Source organism: Euprymna scolopes, chromosome 21 (assembly GCF_053919585.1).
Source record: "Euprymna scolopes isolate OS-2025 chromosome 21, ASM5391958v1, whole genome shotgun sequence".
In the NCBI taxonomy this organism is placed as follows: domain Eukaryota; kingdom Metazoa; phylum Mollusca; class Cephalopoda; order Sepiida; family Sepiolidae; genus Euprymna; species Euprymna scolopes.
The window spans coordinates 22391077-22410093 of record NC_136502.1 but is presented as its reverse complement, the minus strand read 5'-3'; the positions used below and the strand labels follow the sequence as shown (position 1 = coordinate 22410093).

The 19017-nt window shown below is 35.7% G+C and overlaps 1 protein-coding gene across 5 annotated transcripts in view; it reads right to left on the bottom strand.

The window, feature by feature from the left end:
* LOC145242050 (protocadherin alpha-8-like) overlaps positions 1–19017 on the bottom strand; it is a 286561-nt gene that overhangs the window by 102478 nt on the left and 165066 nt on the right. For 4 of the 5 annotated variants that reach the window (XM_080104945.1, XM_080104944.1, XM_080104943.1 and 1 more), the window contains exon 2: positions 14839–17327. In XM_080104945.1, the coding sequence (XP_079961071.1) occupies positions 14839–17250 (2412 nt within the window). In that variant the 5' untranslated portion in view covers positions 17251–17327. Of the gene's footprint in view, positions 1–14828; positions 17328–19017 lie in introns of all 5 variants that reach the window. The other variant, XM_080104946.1, reaches the window with a different exon arrangement.

The following is a 19017-nucleotide window of genomic DNA, read 5'->3' as shown; positions in this document are numbered from 1 at the left end:
CAGATCGACTCTGTTTACGTTTTCTTTTGATGGGAACAAAAACTATGGAAGACCAAACAGGCCAAAAAAAACTTATTTTTCAGTGACGAAAATTTCAATGTATTATTAAGCTGAGGCTGGCCAGTACCAGATGGGTGACCATTTGTATGAGTTTGGTTTTTAATGTGTATGTGTGTGGGGGCCAGGCTCCCCAAAATGGGGGGGGGGGCAATTTAAAGCAGAATAAAAAAAAAATTATTTCAGCGCGTTTGGTCCACCGTAGTCGAAAGGCGGCAAACGTTTTCAAACGAGATCGAAAAAAATGATGCTATTTTTAACACAAAGGGCACAATATTTATCGAATTTTTTTTTTGGTATCGATTATTCAAAGCATGCCCTGTTTAATAATGGTCATGCATTATTCGGCTCGCTAAAAAAAAATTGTTAATTTATTTATCAAAAATTTTAAAATGGCTTTTTTCGTATAAATATTAAAAAAAATTTTTTTTTGTTTTGCTTAACTTAAATTAATTATTTTACTTAACATATTCACCGAATTTCACACTTCAAAACTCAAAAGCGGGATAATTAAACACAATCGAAGTTCTGATATTCAGACGTCAAAATAAGGTATGCAAACAATTTTTTTTTTTTTTTTTTTTTTAATCTATAATTCTGTCCCTTACAACAACACAATATGTTTTGTTCTGTTTCAGATGATTATTTTAAGCATATTTGTTCCCACTTTAAAACAAGGGGGGGTTTTGTAAGCAAAAAAATATATATATAAAAATATCGTTTATGAAAAATAAGTACACTGTTATAAAGTTCATTCTTCTCCTAATAATCGCTGAAAATTTCGTATTGATCGGATAATTACCTGATTTTTGGTAGATTTTTAAAAAGACGGTCCGTCAAAAAGTACTGACCTGCCCCCCCAGTTTTGGCGGTGCCTATATATATGTATATATATATATATATATATACATATATATACATATATATATATATATATATATATATATATATATATATAGAGAGAGAGAGAGAGAGAGAGAGATTAGAACAATTAAAGTGCTGTTGTTTTTTTCCACAACTAAGGAATATTCTAACATGTATTTTATGTGATTAAAGTTTATATGAAAACAGCAATTACAAAAGAAACGGGGATTAACTTCAAAACATTAGTGAGCATAAAAATCAGTGTTAATATTTCAAAAAAAGTATCCTTATAAAGCCCCTTTATGGAATTAAAGTTGAGCCCTCTTTAAGAAATGAAGAAAATGGTCAACTTCAGCACAAATGTAACATTCCAATTTTGCTATTATTTAATACTGACTCAATTTTCTGTGAACGCTCGCCGACATGTCATTTATAGGTCTGAAGGAAATATGCTAGCCTGTAAAGTGAAGGGTGGTTTTGTTGACTGGGTTCGAATCTCCCGACTAGCAGTAATTATCGCTTCCTACACTGACGATTGCGTAAACATGAAACAGTAGTGTCTGTAGGTGTTAGCATAATTGTTAATATTGATTTAAAAAATGTGTGTACGAATGTTTTTATCACTTCTGAAATAGATTTGTAGCCTCAAATACTTGAACCGTCTTCATGTTGCTTGTATGATACTACTACTACTACTACTAATAATAATAATAATAATAATAATAAAGAAGAAGAAGAAGAAGAAGAAGAAGAAGAAGAAAACAAATGCTTTCACGTGGTTGAACTGGCCTTGTCTTGTGACCGGCAGGTGAAGGTGCCAAGAACGAGGCGTCGATCAATCAAAATTATGGACCATTACAAAGTACGAGTGTATTAAGAAAGATAGACAGCTGAACGTAGAGACGGACGGGCGAGTGGGCCGGACGGGGATCGTACAAAACCTATGTTGCATTATCAATCTATGTTGCATTAAACTTTAGATATCACTGACCGACCGGATATCTTTCCGACAAGCTATACATTTTACAGCCTTTTTGTTTGTTTGTTTGTTTGTTTTATCATTTGTTTTGTGCGGTTGCCATTCTAAGTACTAACTGTTCCCATGGAAATTCGATCAGGTTAAGATATCGTATCAGTTAACATAGTTAAATAGTAGGGTTGCAAGCGATTCAATAATAGATCAATGTGTATCGTGATATTTCGCGGTTTGCTGATGCATCGATATAATATTTCCATTGACGATTTATTCTGTAAAAAAAAAAAAAAAAAAAAAATTGCGAATAAACGATTTTAGATTTAAAAGATTGCCAATATTTTATTTTTGACAGATAATTCTGTTTTAAAATATCCTTAGATTCCTTGTACAAAAATGCTTAGAATTGAATGGCAACTACCCCTATAGACCTAAATTAGAAGAAATAAATGAACCCTTTTTTTTCTTTTAAGATGAATTGTTGTATAACGTTTGTTTTTTTTTAGAAAGAAAATGTATCTACTACAAGATAGAATACGAATATAATATTCTCCTCAATCATAACGAAAATGATCATTCAGCAGTATCATCTTAAATAAATGAGGTTGTTAATGCGTGTTTTGAGGCGGTTTGTACCTTAATTGGTTCATTTTGAGTTTTGTCCACCTGAAGATATTTACTAACATGAAAACGATTTGCAAGGTCATACTGTATCAATATAAAAATTTGTTATATGAATGCCAGTTGTCTGTCTGTCTGTCTGTATGTATGTATGTATGTATGTTCAGTTAAAAGTCCAAAACTACAAAAGAAACACACGCACGCACAAAGTTGGTATATTCTTGGTAGGCATTGCTCTGGGTGAATAATATGTATGTATGTATGTATGTATGTATGTATGTATGTCCAGTTAAAAGTCCAAAACTACAAAAGAGAAAGAAAGAGACCCCCCACCACACACACACACACACACACACACACACACACACACACACACACACACACATACACACACACACACACACACACACACACACACAAACTTGGTATATTCTTGATAGGCGTTGCCCTGGATGAATAATATCTAACATTTTTTAAAAAAATGATTCTATGGAGGTCAACTGGGTCAGCTTTTCTCATGGGGGGCATTTTCAATCTCATGTGCTAATTTTTGGGGGAAAATGCCGACTCTCTTCAAAGAGAGGAGAGTGTGACAAGAAACGGGAAAGGAGGTTTTTTCTAGTGTTCTGAAGGCTTTCCTTATGTTATATGAGTGGTTTTATTAGTGCTCTAGAGGCCTCGTTTTCTTTTTCATTCTATACGGTCAGAGGGGGAAAAAAAGAAGTTGGAAAGATGAAAGAGAAAAATGGAAGAAGAGAAAAAGAAAAACGGATAGAATGTTTAATAAGAATATGTTACAGTTAATAATTAATTGCAATTCTTATTGAGATGAGTTATTTGTTTTAGTTTATTTCATTTATTTATTTGCGGAATTGTATCCTTATCTTCTAGTTGTTGTTTCACAACGTTTCGATCAACTATTCCTCTGGCCTTCGTCAGGTGGTTTACCCTGGTGGAGTAGGAATACCGAATCTCTTAACTGTATCTTAAGCAATTACTGCCTTCCATAGTTATTATCATTTCACCATGTTTTTGTCCAACTAAGCCTCTGGCCGGCTTTGGGTAGGATTCAAACCGCTATCTTCATTCAATGCTCATCTGAAACTGCTGAGGATGCAGTTGGGAGATTTGGCATTCCTATCCCATCACGGTTAACCACCTGACGAAGGCCAGAGAAATAGTTGGCTGAAACGTCATGAAATAACAACCAGAAGATGAGGATAATAGTCCGCAATAAATAATGGATAAATATTGTTACACTTATTTTTTGTGACTCGGGCAACTTCAGGCACCCTTGCTTGTCTAATATATAAAATTAAGTCTGTTGGATTTTCGAAATTCAACATAAATAGCAATGTATCTGACAAATCGATATTGGATTCCAACTAGCCATTTGCTTGATTGCTATCAAATTACATAAAATTTCTTTTGTATTAATTCCTTTCAGAAAATTCTTTATCCAACAAAAATCATAACAGTCACCATCTCATTTATCAGTAGCAAATCCTTATTCAGACATATTTTTATCAGTAATGAATTTTCTTAATAATATAACTTGGTCACCTGTAATTGACAGTGATTTGAAGGTTCCCATTTTGTTAACTAATACACTGAGATGTAGGGGAGATCGCCACTTCTTTTCCTAGATTGCTCCACTCACCCATAATCCTCATCTGATAATGATGATTGTTTTGCTAAGGAGCATCAAGTGCATTTATTGAATCTTTTGTATGATTTGACCAAGAATTGAATCCAAACTCATTAGCAAACACAACAACGAATATGCTAATAATACTGCATTATTGCATGTATTGTTGATAAAAAAATTCATATCTTATAAAACTATTAAATTATTATGCAAAAAGATTATAAAAATCCATGCACACATACATAACACTGTGACAACATGTGACATTATATATATATTGGAGGGTCTAGTCACAACTTATTACAAGATCCAGATCATGTGTTGGAGACGTTAGTCAAACTATCTGGGTTGTGGAGACATCACCCAACCTATCTTGGTTCCGGAGATGTCACCCAACATATCTTGGTTCCGGAGATGTCACCCAACCTATCTTGGTTCCGGAGATGTCACCCAACCTATCTTGGTTCCGGAGATGTCACCCAACCTATCTTGGTTCCGGAGATGTCACCCAACCTATCTTGGTTCCGGAGATGTCACCCAACCTACCTTGGTTCCGGAGATGTCACCCAACCTATCTTGGTTCCGGAGATGTCAACCAACCTACCTTGGTTCCGGAGATGTCACCCAACCTACCTTGGTTCCGGAGATGTCACCCAACCTATCTTGGTTCCGGAGATGTCACCCAACCTATCTTGGTTCCGGAGATGTTACCCAACCTATATTGGTTCCGGAGATGTCACCCAACCTATCTTGGTTCCGGAGATGTCACCCAACCTATATTGGTTCCGGAGATGTCACCCAACCTATCTTGGTTCCGGAGATGTCACCCAACCTATCTTGGTTCCGGAGATGTCACCCAACCTATCTTGGTTCCGGAGATGTCACCCAACCTATCTTGGTTCAAGAGATGTCACCCAACATATCTTGGTTCCGGAGATGTCACCCAACCGATCTTGGTTCCGGAGATGTCACCCAACCTATCTTGGTTCCAGAGATGTCACCCAACATATCTTGGTTCCGGATATGTCACCCAACCTATCTTGGTTCCGGAGACATCACCCAATCTATCTTGGTTCCGGAGACATCACCCAACCTATCTGGGTTCTGGATATGTCACCCAGCCTATCTTGGTTCTGGAGACGTCATCCAACCTATCCTGGTTCTGGAGACGTCACCATACCTATCTTGGTTCTGGAGATGTCACCATACCTATCTTGGTTCCAGATATGTCACCCATGTCACCCAACCTATCTTGGTTCCGGAGATGTCACCCATGTCACCCAACCTATCTTGGTTCCGGAGATGTCACCCAACCTATTTTGGTTCCAGAGACACCACCCAACTTATCTTGGTTCCGGAGATTTCACCCAACCTATCTTGGTTCCGAGATGTCAGGCAACCTATCTTGTTTCTGGGAATGTCACCCAACCTTTCTTGTTTCTGGAGATGTCACCCAACTTATTCCAATCATATAAAAGTATCATCATGAATAAACATATACCACAAAAAAGCAGAGGATATAATCGCTTATAGGTTGTTCCATGGAATGAAAACATAGACAATAAATATTGCTGATATTCTAATGAGATGAAAATGAATGGCGTACATCTTTTGGTTTGTCCCATGTAAACCATTGGCTATGAATTAAATGAATGAAAATGTTACGTTGTGTGTATGAATATGTTCTATAATGACGTACATGTTGAATAGTGCGTTTATCTTTTATATGTATATTCATGCGCATGTAAATGCATGTATGTATATACGTCGTATCAGTTTGTTAATCGTCTAGTGTGTATATTTTAACATTCATGCAACAGTTCTAACAGAAAACGATTAACATGGACGTATTGAAACAGTTGTAGACAAACAGTTCTTTTTAACATGTAAATAACACAATGCATACCTGAATTATTTATGAACATTTATTTTCATGATCCGGCCAGCATCTTCAAAGATTATACGTTTTTAAATCTTGGCTGCCTGAGATGACGCCATCCCCTGCGCCATGGAGAGGCCAACTCCCCTTTTTGAGTCGTCTGTTCTCTCTGATTTCCAGCTAACAACTGACTAGAATCTTCCTAAATCTACATTTAATCACGTGTCTCATGACGTCTCATTACGTGTCTCAGACCAACAGCTGATGTAGCCCCAATCTAGCTATTTGTTTATGCAAACAAAAAATCATGTTTACATCTATTTTCTATTTTCACATTCCTTTTATGATATTATTATATGTCAATCATTTTTTCCCCATTGAATTGTTTATTTTTCTAATCATAATAATTGATCCAGCGATCTGCTGTTGCTCGAATCAATTAATAATAATAGTAATAGTAATAATATTTTGACACTTGGCTCTGCTTGCCACAGTTAACCAGATACTACACTATGATCACAGCTCAAAGGGTCACAACATTACAAAAGTAAAAACTAATCCAGGCAATGCCGGTTGGGTACATCCTTTATTATGATTTACTAACTTGAAGTTCTCTAACTCGTCATTACCCATGATCACTCATAGGCAAAAACAGGTAGTCAGAGTGGCAGCAAGTCTTTTGATCATCATTGGGAATCATTTTGCATCTTTGCAACAGTCGTTTACCATTGAATTCTTGCTGATAACAGTTGATGGTTGTGTGTAGAATTTGAGTTATAATGCACTTGACTTCAATACGCTCCATGCCTTTTCCTGTCAACATCTAAATGATATTAGCTCTTGGTCTCTCCATTTTTCCTGACTCTTTACAAACATTTTTAACCGATTTGTTATCAACTGATTTGTTATCAACCGCTTTTGGAAGGGTGAGAGTCATCATCATCATCATCATCATCATCATCATCATCATCATCATCATCATCATCATCATCATCATCACACAGTTATATATTACTTAGGCTTTTGTTCATGAAAAGTTATTCTCTTGTTTGTTTTTTTTTATCGGAGAAAGATGGCTGGAACGTTTTTGATGAAGTGAAATTAGTCTTTCATTTGATTATCTCCCCTTTTTGTGTTTTCTTCTTTAGAATGGTGTAACGAGTGCAGATGAGTAGACAAGATTCTTTGTGAATCCTTCCTTTTATCTGACTTGCCTTTGTCTTAAGACCGTATTGAGATTTTTGAAATTCTATATTATACGTCATTGTCTTGATTTTAGCCTTAAAATCTGAAAGGTCTGAGAGGTCAAATACAACAAAGAACGATAATAAGGATTTTGCTATGAGAACGAAGTGAAATAAGGAAGGAAAAAAAGGGCAAGGATGAAGAAATCTGAGAGAAGAAAAAGAACCAGAATAAGTGGGGGGGGGGTAAGGAGAAATAGTTAACAAGAAATCAAGAAGAAAAAAGGAAGAACAAATAAGAAAAGAATGAGATGAAATAAATATCAAAAATACATGGGGATGCCGGTGGCTAAGTGGTTCATGGAACGGACTAAAAACCTGGGCGTTCAAAGTTCAAATCCAGTTCATTCTACAGGAACACTGTCATCAAACCTACATTTGATTTTGTGTCTAACATCTTGGAAACGAGATAAATATTTAAAAAAAAATATATATGAAAATTACATAAAGAAGAACAAAAACAACATAGAAAGAAGAGGGGAGAGAACAGTTGTAAAAAAAAGGAAGAAGTAAAAATAACAAAAATCAAGACAACAAATGAAAAGAAAGGAAGAGGTGAGTGTGAAGAGAAGAAGAAGAAGAAGAAGAAGAAGAAGAAGAAGCAGAAAATACAAGAAGAAATAAAGACAACAAAACAACTCAAAGAGAAAACAGAAAACACAAAAACGAAAAGCATAAGAAAAAAGAATAATAAAAAGTATAAAGAAAAATACGTTGTAGCAAAAAGGGAAAAAATGAAACAAAGAATCAGAATCAAGGATGGGAAATAGATGAAGGGTGATAGAGAAAAGATGATGAGAATTCGAAAGAGGAACGAAAATTAGATGAAGAATGGAATAAAGATGAAGAAATATTTGATTTGTGTTCTCATAAAATATACCAAGTAGGATTAATCTACAGTCAATTAATCCACAGTCAATTATAAAATCAAAGCAAATTAAATTTGCCTCCATAGATGTCTCAATACAATAAAAATGACAGCATACTTTTTTTTCAGCGTTTCTGAAAACACAATTTTTGTAATCAACTATTTGTACCCACTCGGCATAGTCTGGTAATCAGTTACGTCATTTTTTTATTAGAAAAAAAAATAATATACAAAGTATGAAGAAATAAAAAAAATTAAAAATTACAAGGCAGATAACTTAGATTGTTAACTTAAAGTGAAAATAGGAGTCGTGTCCCTTGTATTTTGGGCTTTTTTTTTTTAGATGGTTATTTAAAATTGTTTATATTGTAATGATCTTCCGTGTCTGAATTATTCTTGTTGGAAAGAAACTGAAGTGAATTACACATTCAAAGAAAAAAAATTTCTAGTCAGAATCAAATATCGATTTGTTAGATCTACTGTTATTTAGGTCTAACATGGGAAACCTGACAAGTTAACTTTATATATTAGAAATAAATCGCTTAAAGGAAAGACTTTTTGTCTCATTTGCATAAAAAATACTGATATATTACATCAGCTACTGCTGATTTTGGGTTTGCTTTAAATATTATTATTATGACTTACCATTTATTTGCTACATGCAAACGAATATCTGTACACACACACACACACACACACACACACACACACACACACACACACACACACACACACACACACATATATTCTTCGACTTGCCCGGGGGGAAAAAGTGTAAAATATTTCTATTAAAACGTCTTTTTACTTCTCTCTATCTGTCTCTCTCTCTCTTTTTCTCCTTTCCCCCCTTCCTCTTCTCACCCCCTCTTTCTCTTCTTCCATGCCCATTCCTCTTCCTGAAAATGTACACACAGACAACTCTCCTTTATTTTGATTCATTGAGGTGTAAAGAAAACTCTTTGATTAATAAAATGAGAGTCACTTTCCTCTAGTCCATGAAAATGGCTGAAAAACCCTTGACGAGATCTGTACCAATTAAGGGTTAAAGAATAAATAATTTGTTCTAACTTTTAGATATTATTCATTTCGAGCTATGCTGATCAAGAATATATCAACTTTGTGGTTGTTTGTTTTGTCGTCTGGGATTTTTAGCTGAACATACACATGCATACACAACTTTCCTTTATATAAGAGACTAGCAGGGGGTGCCTGGCGTTGCCCAGTCGTAAAAAAAATGGGAAGGTAGGTAGATTGCCTGATCGTATTGAGCAAGCAAAGTCCGTATCAAAATAAAAAAAAGTACCCCTGAGTACCTATGCGAGCGCAAAAAAAAAAAAAAATTAGCTGCAGTAACCAGGCTTGAACCTGTAATGCTAAGATGGAAAGGAGGTGAAAAAAGGAAACTGTTTAGTCATCTCTCCCACACAATTTAACATTTTATGCGCATGTTGATGTCGTGAGGCGTGAATGATTTAACAAAAATATTGATGAAAAAAGTGACCTTTCCTTGTAGAAAACGACCCAGTTGATGGTTAAAGAATTTTGGGGGCAATTTTTGGATATTTGTCGTCCGAAAGACTGAGCTTTTAAATGATACCAATTTTTTCAGTGTTACTTGCGTGTATCAAAAGTTTTTAGCAGACAAACACACAAACACACAAACAGACAGGTGGGATTTATATAGTAGAAGAAGAAGAAGAAGAAGAAGAAGAAGAAGAAGAAGAAGAAGAAGAAGAGGAAGAAGAAAAAAAATTAGGTATGTTGGGTGGCTGTATTTTAATATCAATACTCATTTAATGATATGATGAGTACTATGTTGTATACTCCTTAAACACTGTCTTATCTCAAAGATATTATCTCGAACCGTTTTAGAGTAGAGACAGGAGACTGGATGACCGATTCCCCCATACAGGATGTTAGTCTGTCACTAGTTTCCATCCAGCTAAGCTTGTGCGAATGTATAGACCTGCATGCAAAGTTGGCTGATAGCAACTGGCATTCCCAAAGGTTCACCCCTCTAAATACAACCAAACACAACATTGCTTAACTTTATTACTTAACTAATATTCTAGCGATAACTGAATTTCGTTTCCATCTTCAAATCTCTTGAATATCATAAGATTATATTAACCAATTGATTGCTTATTTTTCATATTGAGATATGGAGTTCTAAATAATGAATACTTGGATATTTTCACAAACCGGAAGTGACCAAAACGTTCAAGAAATGAAATATGTAATTTTTTAAATATTTATTTAGTTTTAATTTATGCCATCAAGAATTGTATTTGAAAAAAATAATAATTTTGTAAAAAAAAATTAGTTTTTTGGGGGTTTTCTAACATCAGCCTGACTTATTAATTGAAGTTCCTGCTTTTATTTAACATCCGGATCCTATTTTATGACGTATCTGCAGGCTCCATCATTTAAATATGTGTGCATATTGACGACTCCCGTGCCGAGTTAATATCGCGTCAGCATTTAAGTTGTGAGGATGACGTCACAAAATGAAATGCATACGAAGGCATCAAGATTGAAGAAAAAAGGAGGAGAAAAAAGAAAAAGAAAATAAAACATGTGGTGATTCGAAAGGTATGCTTTACAAGCACGTGATGTCTCCTCCCACTAGCCCTTGGAAAGCAAGCCGGTCAATCGTGGGAAGAATTACTGCGAGCCAATAGCGACTATGCTATAAGAAAGAGAGAATATATTGTGTTGTGTTACAAATATGTCGGCTTCTTGTGTGTGAAGCCAATGGAATAACAAACTTTTTTTTTCACCTAAAAATGTTTGTGTCAGTGATTGTTTTTTTTTGTAAATACACAACGCTGAGTATATTTTAAAAGTAATAACAACGTTATAATTTGGGATGAGGGATGCCCAAGTTTAGACTTTATTTCACGGCAGATCTTTCATTGAAAATTAAGCATCATCAATTTCATAATAGATACTAGATATATAAGAGATGTTGCATCCCTCTGTCTGTTTTACAAGTATTTGAATGGTAGGTATTCCAACGAACTACAAGTTATTGTAGCCCCTGGACGTAAATGCCCCCAACAAACCTGACAATCAGCAAAATCCCACCCCTACACAGTAGAGATACCCAGGTGCCAAAAAGCCTTCTTCTTTGATAGTTTATTCCTAGGACTGTTAGACTTTGGAATTTCCTTCCGGGTCCTTGCTTCCCTGATTCTACTGACATGCAGAAGTTCAAGTGTAATGTAAACTGACATCTTCCTGCTCAACTCCCTACATAGTATCCCTGCAAATCATGTTCCAGATAATAGCCTCTACATCAAAGTGATATTATGCTTTATTTGAGGTGAAAATGCAATAATATATAAAAAAAAAAAAGATACATCAAAGTATATTTTTTCAATATTAAAATTTACAGTTGTTTCTCTCAGTTGATTTCTACACTTTTATATTATTTTCTGATTTCAAAGTAAATCTATGCCTAGCTATATCGTTTACCTCCTTTTAAGGAGGTTAGACACAAGGTCACGTGTGGGTTTTGATTAAAGTGTTTTTGTGGAGCTAAGTGGATTCAAACTTGGTACACCCAGGTTATCAGTCCTGTCGTTAACCACTTAGCCACTTTCACCCCCAAATCCATGCTCATTCTATCAGCCTAGGACGTGCAGCGTAATAGATAAAGCATTTGGTAAAATTCCGTTGTAAGTTACACTCTTCTGGAGGTACTAACAATACAATTGCGAATTCAAGCCTTTTATCCGATCATGGCGGATGAAACAAGAGTATGCTAACCAAATTCGAAATTTTTGCAGATTCCTGAGTTTGACAAGATACACTGGAAGAAAGTCGTTACATCGGACAAATTGCGCAAATAACACTCAATGTGAGAACAGTAGTCTGATCCAAATAATCCAAATTATCAATCCTCATCTAAAAAATTCAGAAACAGCATTCATCCATATTTTCTATTTTCGCCTTTAGTAACATGTGTTTATGTGTTAGGACATTAATGTATTATTTCTTTTTATACTAATGTCTGTTTTCCCTTTGTGTAATATACTATATTAAGTACTACTGTACGTTTTGTATCCCCTTTTTTACATATGGTTAGAGTAAAAGAAACCCTGCACTCATCTAAAAAGAGATCAATTTAATTGGAAGAGAATATGTTGTACAAAAAATATTATTAACAATATTATTGACAGTTATCTCTCTCTCTCTCTCTCTCTCTCTCTCTCTCTCATTCTCTCTCTCTCTCTCTATATATATATATATATATATATATATATATACAGGGTGTCCCAATAAAATGTATACACTCTTTAAATTATCTCAACTTGCTACATAAACACGCTACGCCCTGTTCCCAAGAGATGCTTAGAAATAAAGAATGGCACTACAGCAGGATGGAGAACTTTCCTTCCTATCATCATGACATAAAAGCATATCTTGATAGTCACCTGCGAAACAGATAGGACGAGGAGGAAGTATCGAGTACTGTCCACACTCACCGGATTTGATCCCCCCCCCTAGATGTTTCTCTTTTTTTTGGGGGGGGGCATGTTAAACACATGATTCATACCACAAAACAAGCTACAATGAATGAGTTGAAAGTAACCATTGAAAGAACATGTGTCAACATACCAATTGAACTGATTAGGAACGTTTTCGATTCAATCAGAAAGCGTTGTCAGCCGTTCATGGACCACAATGGCCAATAATTTGAACACTTTCAATAATTAACTGGTTTCTATATTTGTTCACAGTATTTTGATGTATGAAATTTTTCTTTCTTATAATAAATGTTGGTTTTATGGTCATTTAAAAAGTGCATACATATTATTCGGACACCCTGTATATATATATATATATATATATATATATATATATATATATATATATATATATATATATATATATATATAGTCTTTGGAGATTTTAACCTTTAAAACTATACAAAAAAATATTTTTTATCATTCGTAAGAAAACCGTCTAGTAAGTAAGTCATTTAATCACCTGCAATCACTGCATCAACTCGCTCTCGAATTTACTATAGTACCAATAATTTATTTTTCAAGGGATCATCAGTTGTTTACCATGAAACACTGTTTCGGGGATTTAAAAACAAAACAGTATATTACATCATGGCTCCCCAGCAGTGTTGATCAAATACCACCACCCTTAATCTTAGGAAGAAGATATATATATATATATATATATATATATATATATATATATATATATATATATATATATATATATATATAAAATAGAAACCATTTTTCCCTCATAAATTTCGACACTATAGGAAAACAATGAAAAAATTCCTATGCAAATCTCTCAAATACTGCAGCATGATTTCATACAAAAATATGCACATTTCGTCACAATTTAATAAATATCATAGTTCAACCTCTTTGACTCACTCTTTCATGTGCAATCCAACATAGGTAGTAGCAAATATTTCACCCTCTTTAAATTTAGTTCTCCCACAGACCCCGAAACCATTGAGTCTTTTTTTCATTATTAATAGAATTCACTATTAACAATTAGCTGGAGCTTCCCAGCATAATCAAGTTGACACACCAATTCCTATTAAATCACCAAAGTTAAGCAGCATTGAGTCTGCCCAGTATTAAATGGATGACCATTTTGGAATACCAAGTGCTGTATGTATTCTCACCAATCTTAGCATTGTTTCTAGCTGTTCTAGATTTCTTCCTGCCATTGAAATCAAACAATGCTGAAGTCATACCTCATCCGTCCAGGATGATCAGATTGAGGACAGGTGTGGTTGGGATTATGCAACCCTTGCTTCACAATTTCTTGCACAGACATCCTTACAGAGAGTATCTGTTCTCTCTTGATTGAATAGAGGCTATGATATACCTTCCCAGGAATACAATAAAGTCATTTTGGCTTTTAATTTTTGTTTGCACAATCTTGAACTGAGGGTAAAAAATTTTTATTTTGTTGTTCAGTTTAAGAAGAATCATCTCCTTGCTGATTTTAGATTTTTCTTATTTTTAGGTGCTTATTTAAAAATACTTCATATTAGTAGTCGTCTGGACCGGAATAAGTAACTTTTAAATTGTATCTAAGTATGTTATTATTAGTGGTGGGACGATTTCAATATTTTTCCCGCTTCTGATACAATTAGAGATTTTATACTAAATTCTCGATTCCAATACCATTACGGAATCTGATTCCGATTCTTTGTAACTCTCTAAATATTTAACTATAAAATTGTTTTCTTTCCCCATTACCATAAAAATCATGTTAAAAGTGCATATATTTGTGCAAATATAAAAACACACTTGTAGGAGGTGATCTATAGATTTTAACTTTACTGATTGTTAAAAATCAATAAATATTTATTATTTTATCATTACTAACAGCTATGGAAGAGTTTGCTTTAAACAGAATGATTAAAAAATATAATTAAAGGAATCATTTTTAATAGTGGAAAATAGGCACAAATTTGTCCAATCTCGATAGTCCATTTTCTGATTTTTCCAATTCCCAATTCCGATTGTCCTAACAATATGACCAATAGAAGTAAGTTTTGACTTGTCAGCTTAAATGCTATTTATGTCCTACTTTGAAAGTCTGACAAGATAACTTTATATGCTAGATAGAATTCATTATAAACAAATGTTTAATAACGAGGCAAAATGTTTCACATTGGATCTTACCTCCACTTACCTCGTCAGAGAAATCTGTGGAGATCTGGGATTCAAGCGGTAAAACCAAATCCTTCTGTCCGCTTCCTTGTTTATCGCTGTGTTGTGACTCTTTCCCGGATGCTTTCATCTGGCTAATCCGTATCTTACTTGGATCAGTTGTGGCTGTGTTAGAGCCATCGGACCATAAAGTCCCCTGATACGAAGAGCACATTGAGTGTCCTCGTTCATGGACACACCGGCTGCTCGGTGTGCCCCCGTTTTCACCCTGTTTCCGCGAGGCGTTTGTCCAATCATGGCAGCGAAGGATGCAAATAAGAAGTGAAGCCGTGATGACCACTGAGACAGTGACCGCAACTAAGACGATAACGATTGCCGAATTAAGGTGTATCTTGTCATCGCTCTGGATGTAAATAGCATTTAACATATCAGTTGTTTTGTTGCTAATAGTGACAGCCAAAAGCAGTCTTGTTGTTGCTGATAACACTGGATTGCCACTGTCTTTAACGAGGAACTCCAATTCATAGGACCCAGCATCCTGTTGGGTTAGTGCTCGGGTGAATGATAAAAGACCTGTGTAATGGTTGATGGTGAAAAGCTGCTTATCATTTCCAGTCGTTATTTCGTATTTGAGGAAAGCATTTTCCCGACTGTCGCTATCGGACGCTTTCAACACTGTAATATTATTTGTGTGTTGTTGATAATAAACAAAGTCCAACGTGAAAGGGTTCACGCTTGGAAATGTGAAATATGGAGCATTGTCGTTTTTATCTTTGACCTCTACTACTATATTCACAGTGTTGTTTAGAGATGGAATCCCGCGATCTTTTACAAGTATCTGAAATTCATAAACGTCCTGAAATTCGTGATCAAGGGAGACGATGGTTGAAATCAACCCAGTGTCTGCTACTTTGAACGGCAAAAACTGTTTGTTATTTGTGAGCAGAGAATAGGTGAGTTTTCCACCAGCCCCCAAATCCGGATCCGTGGCATTGATATATCCAACTTGGATCTTTGGTTCCTGATTCTCATAGATCCAGAATTTATATGTGTCCTTGGAAAACTGTGGTCGCACATCGTTGGAATCCAGAACTTTAACGGAAAATTTTCTCTCTGCATGCAGTGGCGGAGACCCTTTGTCCTGGCAGTTGATAGTGATGTCATGGTGATCTTCCATTTCTCTATCGATGGTGTTTTTTATTGTAATTTTGTATTTCTTCACGCCGAGTCGCTGTAGCTGGAACTTGTCGTGATGGAGGGCACATGTGACGTCTCCATTTTGATCAGCATCGTGATCTGTAACTTTGACGTAAGCAATGAACTTTCCCACCTCAGTTTTCTCCGAAATGGGCAGCATGTTTTGGGAAGACTCTGCTATAAAGTTAATGTCAATGATGGGTGCATTGTTCCGTTTGTTGATGAGGCTCACCAGAACCTCAGCGAATGAGCTCAATGGCGGTTCACCCTTGTCGGTGGCAGCAACATAGAGCTTGTGGGTCAGTTTTTGCCCCGGCATAAATTTTTTATGCAGGAAGATCTCACCAGTGTCTTTATTTAAATTGAAGTGTTCTTTGACCAAGTTTGGAGTCTGCGAACTAAAATCGTAGAACACTTTACCATTATCTTTTGAGTCTTTGTCCTTTGCGGACAAAACCACAATGGGGGAATTTTCGTTCGGTTCGTTCTTAACCTCAATGTTATAAATTTTCTGCGAGAACTCCGGTGTATTGTCATTAATGTCAGTTACTGCAATCTTAACGGTGAGGACATTTTGTTTTGGTGGAGAACCACCATCTTTTGCAATGATTTGAATAAGATATGAGTCCTTCATTTCTCTGTCAAGCCGTTTTTCAAGCTTGATGCTTAATTTAGATGTGCCATCAGCATTTTTGGAAACTGATAACGAGAACGGCTGATTTCCACTTACCTTTGAGTCATAGGTAATCTTCGAATTTTCCATGCCAACATCATTGTCAATAGCATTGGGAATGGATTTCTTTGTTCCTATAGCATCGTTCTCTGAAAACTTTATGTTTGTCTCCTTCTCTGAGAATATCGGCCGGTGCTCATTGATGTCTTTAATGACAATCTTAATATCCAAGATGGTGAAGAAAAAGTTTTCCTTCATCACGGCCACGTCCACTTTATTCAAACACTCTGTATTCCGGGAACACAGCACCTCAGCGTCAAGCGTCTGAGCCGTATACAGCTTTCCAGAGTTCTTAGAGATCCTGAAAAGCTGTGGGTTGGGTTGAATGAGGCTGAATGTGATGAGGCCATGATCCTGCTTTGGGATGCTATCTAAGAGGCGAGAATCACTGACTATGTCCCCAACCAAAGTGCCGGGCCGTTTCTCTTCCTCCACGTAGTAGGTAAGGTCATGACAGAGATACGCTTGCAGAAGGAACTGCAATGCATAGAGCAGCAGCAGCATTTCTCAACCTGAAAGTCTTCAACAAAGTTCAACTGCAGTTCTCTTCATCCAGAAAATGGCGTCACACAACACTGAATCTGCAATATGAAAAAAAAAATCATGTTATTTATTTAAAAAAAAACAAACAGAATATGTTGGTCTTATTATGTTATTCAAAAACTTATAAAAAAATTAATGAAGCAATGATTATCAGTTCTGCTATCTTGAACAACACCTGCTTTAATAAAATTTTGCCAATATATATATATATATATATATATATATATATATATATTTTTTTTTTTTACATAGGCGTCACCACTTATCAAGGCCGATAGGCCACTCAAGGATAAGGGTTAAAGAGTGTAGAGTAGTCAAAAGGACAATACAGTAATCGATTGTAATGGAAGTTCGGTAAATTTGTTAACTTAAGTGGAACGGCTCATCAGAAACTTGTTCACGTTGGACCTGAAGACAACCATATTATAGACAGCTGGAAAGCAGGAAAACGGAAGACAATTCCACAGGCGTGCAGTTCTAAGAAAGAAGCTTTGATCATGGAATCTATATATATATATATATAGAAGTATATGCATACACACAGATATACATATATACACATATATATATAACGGTTTCTGTAAAGTCTGATGAAGTTGGTTGGTTGGTTGGTTGTTTTTGTTTTACGACATATCAACCCTTTTTGGGTTATTTAATGCCGAATCCAAAGATTTAAGAAAATTTTTTTTAATAGAATATATTTGTTGTTTTCAGGTCGGTTTCTATTTAACCCATAATTGGGACCCTAACAGGTACTAACATTCCGGGTCAGAGTGGACCTGGGAGCAATGGTAATTAAAGGGTGGCTCCATACTCCCCAAAGCCCACGAGCTGGGGCCTCACCACTCGATATAGTTTAAGGTGATATCCAGGACCCCCATTGAGGGACTTTTATCCTCTGCAGGGGAGGCAGTCGACGTATTCTAATGCCCCACCAGGGGCCGCTGATGAAGTTACTGAATCGTTAATACGACTCAGTAACCGAAACATATGTAACTAAGCAGACAAAACGGTAACAAAAAAATAAAACATATATTTGCTCTGCAATAGTTTTGAGAATTTCTTCAGGTTTTTACTAATTACCATTTTTGCTATATATATATATATATATATATATATATATATATAGTAAGTTATAAAATATATATGGCGATTAAGCTACAAAGAATATTCCGCATTTCATCCATGCTAGGATTCATCAGGCTTAAGAGGTGGCTAGTTACCTTTAATGCATATAAAACCAAGTGCTCTGATCTCCATCTGGCATCAATTGAAATGGATGGCTCTCGACTAGGGGAAGCTCCATGTTTTGATAAGTTTCTGGGCCTGACCTTTACTCCTGACCTAAAATGGAACACGTACATCAAGTCTGTTGCCAAGGTCGCTGGAAAAATGGTAAGATTCTTCTACCGCTCCAGAAGATATTTCGCTACTGATGCAATTCTCTATCTAAAAACAGCCTATCCTGCCTTTACAGAGTACAAAATAGACTTAGTGGCTTAGTGGGGGATGCCCTTTCCTCTTCCCTGCAACCTCTCTCCCACAGAAGAGACATTGCAAGCTTGTCTTTGTTTTATCGTTACTTCCATGGTAAGTGCTCGTCTGAGCTCCAATCCCTGGTCCCCTCTCGCCGATCTTTCATGAAAAACACCCGTCTAGCTGAAACCACTATCAAAAATTTTCCTCACTCTTTATCTTTGCCAAAACCGAAATGTAGATTCCATGAAC